At 41.1% G+C, this 10,766-nt stretch overlaps 1 protein-coding gene across 1 annotated transcript; it reads right to left on the bottom strand.

Moving 5' to 3' along the window:
• Positions 1–1,380: 1,380 nt before the first annotated feature.
• Positions 1,381–10,423, bottom strand: LOC119137124 (WW domain-containing adapter protein with coiled-coil-like). Its single transcript, XM_037276188.1, has 13 exons — positions 10,092–10,423; positions 9,671–9,704; positions 9,363–9,552; positions 8,919–9,010; positions 8,445–8,554; positions 6,399–6,493; positions 6,005–6,265; positions 5,020–5,136; positions 4,479–4,627; positions 4,253–4,344; positions 3,090–3,270; positions 2,531–2,658; positions 1,381–2,444 (listed from the first exon to the last, which is right to left on the bottom strand). Exons 1-13 carry the CDS (start codon positions 10,130–10,132, stop codon positions 2,375–2,377), a joined length of 1,560 nt encoding a protein of 519 aa, XP_037132083.1. The 5' UTR covers positions 10,133–10,423; the 3' UTR covers positions 1,381–2,374.
• Between the last annotated feature and the right edge of the window lie 343 nt (positions 10,424–10,766).

Here is a 10,766-nt window from a genome sequence, read left to right on the forward strand (position 1 = left end):
GAATTGGTTTTCTGGCAAAATAGAATCCATTAGTGTTGCGAGAATGTTATTAAAATAAGTTCAGTACAATTTAATACTGCTTTATTTACACAGGTTTCTTTGTTTAGGTCCTTAAAATGCCTCATTGACTACAAGTCCAAAACAAATCATTTGAAGAAAGGTCTTTTCTCTTTTTGAAGTCATCTCGTAAGCAATTTTCCTGCACAGCCTTTAATTGTCTTTGTGAGACTAATCCTAAAGTGAAGGGCTCCAGGCTGAACTATAGAACACATAATGGACCCGATTGGATTTTTAATTGTGTTTTTCTATTATGTGAGCAATGAAGCTGAAAACAGAAAATAAGACGGTTGGAAAAGAGAGTTAACCACAAATCTCTCCGATGTGAGGACAAATAAATGAGATGATCTCAACATATTGATGATTTAGCAGAGGACCGGCCTTTGTTGCTGTCTGAAAGAGAACATATCAAGGGTGCATTTTCAACAACAATCTCTCACGTTACAGTTGTGTAAAAAAAGAACAAAAAAAAGTCACCTTTCAGCAATCCTAAAGGATGAATAAAGTTAAGTCTATGTTTTGGCCACTGTGAGCCGTGCAAGCAGGAATTAGCTGCTGCGGTGCGCTGACTAAAAGGCCTTAATGTCCTCCCACATGAAAAATTGGTGAAGCACTACTCCTGGGCACTTTCATGCAGCCCTTGCCAACCTTTCTGCACCTGTGTGAAAATTCTCTTAATTTGACCAACTATCTACTTATGGAGCTTACATGTGCCATAAATGACAAAAACAGCAGTAGGGTATCTCATAGGGCTAAGCCTTGAACATTGGGCACACTCAGTAACTTTCTCAATTTCACCCCCTTGTGGGCAGATGGTAATTTATCATTCTACATTTAGCAGATAACTCATAAAAAGCTCCATCTGAAGAGTGACACCCGAGCAGCGCAAACATGTTTAAACCCAGAGGAACAAACTGCTGTCCCATCCTCTTATAACACACTCACACACGACCTAAATGATAATGAACAGAAGGACTGTACGAGTAGGTGTGGTATTATATTTTAATCTCTTATTTTACGGAATACAAAGCCCTTGCTCCCCACGCACTGACTCGTACAAGCATCCCAACCCACCCCACCCCATCAAAAAAAAGTGTGCACAACAATCTGGTGGAATCTACTTAACAACAGCTGAGAAACTAAAATTGGTTTCTGGTTGTGTACAAATGCAGTACAATGTGATACTGGGTTGTTAGCAGACTGTATAAGCAAAATTAAAAAATAAAAATAAAAAAGGAATGCAGTTATAAAGGAATCCTTGCGAGCCAAATTTGAATATTAAAGTAAATGATCAATGGCCACTGCAGTACTGAAAGTGAAAAATCAATTTCAAATTTAATAAATGAAAAAAAAAAAACATTTTCAACTAGGTTTTGCAGTAAGACAAGCACAAACGCAATCATCAATAATTTACATGACTGTTAATTCAGTCATTTAACTATTTTACACTCACTTGCTACACAGCACAAAAGGAATGAAATATTCCTCCCCAATCTGGATATGAGGGGGAAACAAAAGTTTGACAGTTATTGAAAAAAATGATAAAGCATAACTGATCAAGGAATCGGATTAAATTGACCTCTTCATACTAAAATCAGTCATAGGTCCAATAACGTACCGCCCCCATAAACCACCCAAAAATCGCTTTCAAACATCTGGAGTCTGGAGCTCACTTATTGTGACTTAGCAGTGCAGTGCTGTTACTGGAACAGGATAAATTTCCATAAATTGGAATATCAACACTTGGAATTATAGAAATGTTGGGTTTCTCTCATGACATGAGAATCAGCTTCTTTTATTACTTGGGGTGGGAGCAACATCACTGCCAATGAGTTCATAAATTTCAGATGCACGACTTATTGGATCTATTTAACCACCATATTTAGCCAAAGTCCGTGTGAGAGGCTTGGAAGGCGGATGTGACAGTTAATACCATGAATCATTAGACGCAAATAATGCTATAGTTTTTCAAAAGGGAAACAAAAAAAATCTAACCTGTTTTCCTGACCAGGAGACATGTAAACACATCTGAAAATAAACTTCGGACTCTAAACGTGATCCGAGAAGGTGCTGTCTGAAAAGAGTTTGTGGTCCTCTATGTCCAGCTTGGTGAGCCATTGTTTCACCTTTCAATGAGAGCAACTCACATGGAGATTTTGGGGGGGGGGTTTGGGGGCAGACATATTGAGGATGGTAAATCTCACCATTGGAAGGCTGCTGCCTCTCTCAATTGCTCTTACGGGGGAAATAAACAGATAAGAAGAGCTGCACTCATCAGGTCGGCTGTTTATAGCCATTGTAAGCTTCGTTCGTTCGTTCACACCATGTAAGAGTTCTGGTTCTTCAGCTTGTCCAGCTCTTTGCTCTGCTGCCTCAGAAACAGGATTCTGCAGTTAAGTGTAAGAGACACACAGTCAGTCTAAGAAAGAGGAGCATCAGTGGTAATTCACGGAGACTCCTTTGCCGCACTTACCTTTGTTCCCTCAGTGTGGCCTGAATTTCACTGACTCTGACCAGGGAACGAAGGTTTTTCATCTCCGTGCACAGCTCCGACATGTACAGGCTGCCCATGTTGTGGATGTCCTCACGCAGCCGGGCCGCCTGGCACAAAAGACAATGTTTATTGCAGGGAAACAGCATGATAATCACAGCGCCGACATTTGCCCGGGACAATCACACGCGAATGGAACAGCCACCACAGAACAGTTTGTTAAATTTAATTATTGCAAATGAAAATACTGGATTTTCATATTTCAGTACCACAAAGAAGGGTGAAATAGATGCTGCTCGAAAGCTGGTGAACCCTCAATGTGATTTGTTTTTGGAAAAAAAAAGAAAAACTATCAAACATTAAAGTAACCTAATTTATTTGTTATGAAGGATTTTAGAGGCATCTGGAGAGCTCATTCCATGTTTTGGAGAAACTTCCCCAAAACAGCAAACACTTGTTGACATGCCAGAGCCCACATCAGCTGTAGACAGGAACTGAAAAAAAGTTTGACAAGCTTGGTCTGACAATGTTGTTTCTGTACCTGTTTTTCAGTGTTCTCTGAAGGCCACCCTTGGATATGTTTGATGAGATTCTCATCAAAATGAGCTGCCAGGGAGGGGGTGAAGGTCATGGGAACGTCAGATTGACTTTGACTGGTGGTGCTGGAAGTGGCATGAGACGTTGCACCAGATCCGATTGATCCGGTGGAAAGAATCTCCTGGCTGCAGATGATGAAACAACATGCAAGAAGTTCAACTTCCACAACATTTCGCACCGAAATAAGAACAGTGTGGATTTATTGTTCAGCACATTTCACTTGGATTTCACGTCCTGCTTGTGAACTACCGTATTTTTCGCACCAAAAGGCGCACTGTATTATAAGGCGCACCCTCATTGAATTTTTTATTTTAGAAATTATTTCATATATAGGGCGCACCGGATTAAAAGGCACATAAAATAGAAGCTATACTGCAACAAACTGAGGTTGACTAGGGTTGCGGTATGCATCCACTAGCCAATAACCAATGAGCCCTCTGTAAACAATCGCGTTTCTCAAACAATCTCCTATAAAATGATCAGAACTGACTAAAGTTCGATCTAACACTGGTACTGCTTACCTATGTTTCCCTTCCATATCGATCCGTAAATTTACTCGAAACATTAACAGAGCAGCCTATTTTGACATGAAATAGCCTTGTGCGTATAGCAGCTATTATTATAGCATTAGCCACCCGCAAACTCCCATGAGCCTCAGCTCGCAGACCCCCATGAGCCTCAGCAAAGTGTAAACAATCGCGTTTCTCAAACGATCTCCTATAAAATGATCGGAACTGACTAAAGTTTGATCTAACACATTGGTACCGCTTACCTATGTTTCCCTTCCATATCAATCCGTAAATTTACTCGAAACATTAACGGAGCAGCCTATTTTGAAATGAAATAGCCTCGCGGGTACAACAGCTATTCGGTGACGCCCCCTGACCACAGTTGCCGTAATGTTGGGAAGCGATGCGACCTTGTAATTTACTAGTCGTACTAAAACGCACTGAAACATTTTGGCAGAGCACTGTGTACAACCAGTATGGATCAACAAATTCATCAATTGATCCATATATAAGGCGCTCTGCATTATAAGGCGCACTGTGGTTTTTTGAGTAAAATGTAAGTTTTTAAGTGCGCCTAATAGTGCGGAAAATACGGTACCTTCTTTGCTGGAGAGTCCGGGGGTCTTCAGGACGCTTCTCCATAGTCTGACCCGGAGGGGCGGAGCCTTGTTTAGCTGAAGATGTATTGCCCTGCACAGACAAAAAGCACTGCAGTTGAGTGAAAATGAAACGTGCACACAGGCGATATGGGGAAACAAATGGGGATGAGGCTTGCTATTTGTATCCAGAATAAATAGTTTGGAAGTATGAGAAGGGTTTCTCACCCTTGTCTGCAAGGATGCAACGTTGCTCGGGTGAACACTGAGAAGGTTTTTCTGGTTGCTCTGCGGTGTGCCATTCCGTGGTGACACGTAAGGTCGTGGTGACGAGGCGTCTGACGTGAGAGATGCGGGGGACTGACTGGAGTGCTGGGCTAAAGATGTCAGAGGACGGCAATGGATCTACTAGTTGCCATTCGTACAACAGTATAAGAGCAATGTGCTCAAATTAAACGGGTCCAAATGTCACACCGATAAGTACATTTTAAATAAATTGAAATCTTTCAACTAGGTAATATGCACGGTGGCTCAAACACTAGTCTAGCGTATTTGTGGATTTTAAAATAAATGTCAAATGCCACCTTGAAAACTGATATTGAAACCAAGTTAACTTTCAATAAATATGTAACGTGTATGTCTGAAGGTCAATGACAACACGGTGGGTTTTGGGAAAACGTTAACGGCATAAAGGACAGTACAACCTTTGAAATTAGTTTTTTGTCTGGCAGTGGCAGATGGCGAGGAACAGCGTGGAGGGAGGGCGTACCTTGGTTGGCGTGCTGAGCAGCTGAGAGCAGAGCAGTGATGTTGAAAGCGGGTCCAGCACTGAGGAGCTTATGAAGCACAGACCGCAAGGAAGCTTGGGTGACAGCAGCTGCCAAGACTGGAAGGAGGAAAAGGGCAACGCAAACACACACAGACACATACAAACAGGTGAGTGACACAAAACGTCCAAATAAAATCTGGTGTCACAACTATAGTCTGGCCAGGCAATATGACCTTAAAATAAAAAAAACTTTACTTATCACACAAGCTTTTCCTCTACTTCTTAGGATTTGCTTTACGGTATTGCTCTGGATGTGTCAACTTCAATACAATAACAGTACTTAAACAGGGGGGGGGGGGGGGCTAATTAAACACATAACTGTGTAATTAATTAATTAAATCACCAATTTGGTGTAAAACAATTATTTAATGGCCCGTGTAGAAGTGCATTGTAAATTTAATTTATCTGACAAATGCGTCCATCAAAATTCAGTGTGGGTTAGACTCATGCAAATCTCCAAATTCCATCTCTTTCACTTTCTTCCAACCTCAGCAAAAAAAAAAAATGGTGGCTTAGAAGGACATATTGCGGGTCAAAACTTTCCAACATGCTTTTGCTAATATGTGTGTGCTGTCTTTGGAAATGTTCCGTGCAAGTGACTGTTTGCTGTCATACAGAATTACAATGTGAAAACAATTGCACTCAGCTTGTCAGTTTTGTTGCCAGATTTAAACTCACTGGTTGTTTCGGGAAAGTCGCTAACATGCCAACACAGATTGTCCTTTAGTAAACAAACACCTCTCAGTTTTTACAGACATGTTGTTAGTGCAAGCAGTACATGTTAGTGAATGAGAACACACTCAACTATGGAAGAAACAAAAAAAAAAGATACATCATTTGGATTCAATAACAGCCTAATGGCAGAAAGAAGACATCCACTAATGAAAACGCTAAATGCTAGGCACATTCCAGTTCTCATTCTCACCCTCGTTGAGCTTGGCCATGTCCATCCCGCCGTTGTTCATCTGCAGAGTAGCTTGAAGTGCAGGCAGGAGTTGGCGCAGGATGGCTGGGTCCTGAAGCAGCGCAGGCGATGACGACTGGCCACTTTGACTTAACTGCCCGAAAGAGGAGGAAGAAGAGGACGAGGGTGTGGTAGTTGTGGTGGAGGATGGGTTCAGAGTCTGAGAGGAAGAAGACATGGGGCCGGAATTGGGTGCATTGGATTGATCCCCTGAAGTGATCTCTGTGAAGACAAGAACAAAACATGCTTAATTTTAAGGTGCTCATTCGGGACCGTTTCTCCTGTAAATTTGTAAGAACATGTATTGTTAGTGTTATCACAAGAAGCAAATTTTCTCAGTCAGCTCGCGTCTTACTTGTAGCTTTGTCCTGCAAGGCCTCTTGTCTGTAGTCCATGTCTCTGGGGAAACTGTTTGCCGCCAACTTGGCTGGGTCTTTCTGCCGTTGTTCTCTGGAGGAGATGCAAAACAGCCCTTACTACATGTAAGTAGCTACAGTGGGGCAAAAAAGTATTTAGTCAGCCACCAATTGTGCAAGTTCTCCCATTTAAAAGATAAGAGATGCCTGTAATTTTCATCATAGGTACACTTCCAACTATGAGAGACAAAATAAAAAAATTAATCCAGAAAATCACATTGGATTTGTAAATAATTTATTTGCAAATTCATCCATCCATCCATTTTCTGAACCGCTTAGTCCCCACGGGGATCGCGGGTGTGCTGGAGCCTATCCCAGCCGTCATCGGGCAGTAGGCGGGGGACACCCTGAACCGGTTGCCAGCCAATCGCAGGGCACATAGACACAAACAACCAGTTGCACTCGCACTCACACCTAGGGACAATTTGGAGTCTTCAATCGGCCACCAAGCATGTTTGCAAATTATGGTGGAAAATAAGTATTTGGTCAATGACAAACGTTCATATCAATACTTTGTTATATACCCTTTGTTGGCAATGGCGGAGGTCAAATATTTTCTGTAAAACTTCACAAGGTTTTCACACATCGTTGCTGGTATTTTGGCCCATTCCTCAATGCAGGTCTCCTTTAGAGCAGTGATGTTTTGGGGCTGTCGCTGGGCAACATGGACTTTCAACTCCCTCCAAAGATTTTCTATGGGGTTGAGATCTGGAGACTGGCTAGGCCACTCCAAGACCTTGAAATGCTTCTTACGAAGCCACTCCTATGTTGCCCGGGCGGTATGTTTGGGATCATTGTCATGCTGAAAGACCCAGCCACATTTCATCTTTAATGCCCTTGCTGATGGAAGGTTTTCACTCAAAATCTCAAGATACATGGCCCCATTCATTTTCCTTTAGACGGATCAGTCGTACTGGTCCCATTGCAGAAAAACAGCCCCAAAGCATGATGTTTCCACCCCCATACTTCACAGTAGGTATGGTGTTCTTTGGATGGAACTCTGCATTCTTTCTCCTCCAAACATGAGGAGTTGAGTTGTTACCAGAGTTCTATTTTGGTTTCATCAGACCATATGACATTCTTCCAATCCTCTTCTGGATCATCCAAATGCTGTCTAGCAAACTTCAGACGGGCCTGGACATGCACTGTCTTAAGCAGGGGTACACTAACATTTGAGAGTGTTACTGATGGCAGTCTTTGTTAATTTGGTCACAGCTCTCTGCAGGTCATTCACTAGGACCCCCAGAGTGGTTCTGGGATTTTTGTTCACTGTTCTTGTAATCATTTTGACCCCACAGGGTGAGATATTGCATAGAGCCCCAGATTGAGGGAGATTATCAGTGGTTTTGTATATTTTATGATTGCTCCCACAGTAGATTTCTTCACACCAAGCTGCTGACCTATTGCAGATTCAGTCTTCCCAGCCTGGTGCAGGTCTACAATTTTGTTTCCGGTGTCCTTTGACAGCTCTTTGGTCTTGGCCATTGTGGCCCAGCGAGAGCCCCAAAACATCACTGCTCTAGAGGAGATCTGCATGGAGGAGTGGGCCAAAATACCAGCAACAGTGTGTGAAAACCTTGTGAAGACTTACAGAAAACGTTCGACCTTTGTCATTGCCAACAACGGGTGTATAACAAAGTATTAATATGAACTTTTGTTATTGACCAAATACTTACTTTCCATCATAATTTGCAAATAAATTCCTTAAAAATCAGACAATGTGATTTTCCGGATTTTTTCTTTTCATTTTGTCTCTCATAGTTGAAGTTTACCTATGATGAAAATTACAGGCATCTCACATCTTGTAAGTGGGAGAACTTGCATAATTGGTAGCTGACTAAATACTTTTTTTACCCTACTGTATGTGTTCCGGGACTAGACAAACACGTCGGTTCAAGTACTGCACCTTTTGCTCTTGTCAGGGAATAAAATTATTGGTTTAACATGTAGCATTCAGTGTTTGAAGTTCATTGAAAACAGCTTGCCTCTCCAACAGGTCCCTGGGCTTCTCCCACTGGGAGACCTCAGTTCTACAGTTGTAGTAGTACTTTTTCCCAGAAGAGCTGATGTGTTCTGTCCAGTCATCTGCTGGGTCCTGGTCAAACATTTAAAGTTCATCATTATGTTGTGTTCCCACTGTTTCATTCTGCCATGCTGGAGTTACAATTTATAAATCCACTAGTTATTCACTAAAATAATTTTCAAAGGTTTCTAAATATTTAGCTGTATTTGTTTCCACTGCATGTAAAAAGCAGTTACACAGTTACTGAAAATCAAGTTCTGCTTGTTTGTTAATGACTCAGCGTTTTATACTCAAATGACACTTTTTTTGACCTGTGTTCACAGGATGAAACAACGTCAATTGAATGGGTAATCCTCTTATAGCAGAGTTTGCAAGTTTTAATTGCACAGTGTCGTGTTTTTACTAGGTTGATGTGGACGTCTGGACATCATCTTACTCGATCTGCAGGCTTGGTCTGAGCCGAATGCGAGTCTGCGCCATGTTGGAAGCTGCTGTTTTGGGAGTTCTCATGGGGCGATTCGCTGGTCCCTGCAACAAACTCATTCATAAGGTAACAGCAAATGCAATAAGGAACTGTACATAGTATGGTAACTACTCTACATAGAAGAGTAAATTGAAAAAAAAAAAAGGAAAAAAATAACCATTCACAAAGAAAAAGCTATCTTGAGAGAAAACAAATTCATGTCATTTAGATCTGCAAGTATGGTCAAATCCTGTGCTGGGCCAACCAACTTTTGCTACCAGTGCAAACGTTAATGTAAAGCCCTGCCCAGCAGCGAGAACTCAAATTTTGTACTCTCTCTGAAAAAATGTTTTGGTGCATTACTAACAAATATACAAATATTGAAAGCTTGTGCATGACTCCCAGGCACCGTCTTACCATTTTTAGCTCGAAGTGTGTGGGACATTTTTGTTTTGCTATGTCCCGTGCCATCTCCATGTTTGCTGACAGGACTTTCATCTGAGCGCCGCAGCATCTTATAAGGGGGTGTGGACTCAGATGAGCCATCACGCACTTTGTCGTAACGGTAAAGGCTGCTAGTCTGGCTCTTTGGCTGAGATTTATGGGTCTGAAAAGTAGAAACACATTAGTTGGACTCTGATGTCTACAAGCTTTAAATATAACATCTCTTTGCCCAATTATATTACTGTTGTGTAAATTGTTTTGATTTTCTCTTTAAATCATACCTGATAGGACTGGGAATCCCTTCTGTCGGTGCACCTGTGTAGACAGGAAAAAATAATGTTATCAAAGCACTACTGGCTATTTCGACAGTCAATAATTACCAAATAAATCATGAATGGAGGCTAATTACGAGCTAAAATAGCGTAACTAGAGGTTACATATTGTTTTATTATTAACGTGATAGTTTTACTTTTACCTAATGTGTGACCGAAAGCTTCAGAATTTAGCCAGTTTAGCTCTTTCGATGTTTAGCTAGCGGTAAAGCTACAGGAAACAGCCGCAACTCTAAAGCGATTGCAAATTGTTAGCATTTAGCATTGGCGGCTAACCGCTAAAAGAAAACAATGCAGTCAGCGATTGACTGCATAAACTCAAATGGGATGTATCCGAAGCATTACAACATTAAACTGGTTCTTAATTTACCCATCACTGACTCTTGTTGGTTTCCTTGCATACATCACCATCAAGGCCGGAGTGGTGTGTGCGTGTATGTGTGTGTTAGCGAGATGGGGGAGAACCGTGGCCTCCTGTCTGTCTGATCTGCTCTCGGTTCTCTTTCTAAAGCTTCCTGGATTCACTTTCTTTAACCGGACAAAGACCTAAAAGCAGCGCACCGACAACCAGCGCAACATAGCGGGTGGTGTTGAGTTAAAACCACCCTATGAGCATCATTTGGCATCTAGACACGGTAAGCTAGGCTCGGTTGATGTCGCTAAGCAGAACGCAGCAGTGACGGGGAGGAAACGAAGATGAAGTCCACGGTAATGTTGAGCTACACCAAGTTCCGTTTACTTCCTTTCAAAATAAAAATGTCATTACGCTAAAACGCCACAAGTGATCCATCATATACATCAGTGTTGGGGTTGTGAAAAAAATTAAAATAAAAAAATAAAAAATAAATAAATAAAAATAATAATAATAAAAATAAAAAAATAAATAAAAATAAAAATAAAAAAAATAAAAAATAAAAAATAAAAAATAAAAAATAAAAAATAGATAGATAGATAGATAGATAGATAGATAGATAGATAGATAGATAGATAGATAGATAGATAGATAGATGGATAAATAAATAAATTAATAAATAAATACCCATTA

The sequence above is a fragment of the Syngnathus acus genome, chromosome 17 (genome assembly GCF_901709675.1).
Source record: "Syngnathus acus chromosome 17, fSynAcu1.2, whole genome shotgun sequence".
Taxonomy (NCBI): domain Eukaryota; kingdom Metazoa; phylum Chordata; class Actinopteri; order Syngnathiformes; family Syngnathidae; genus Syngnathus; species Syngnathus acus.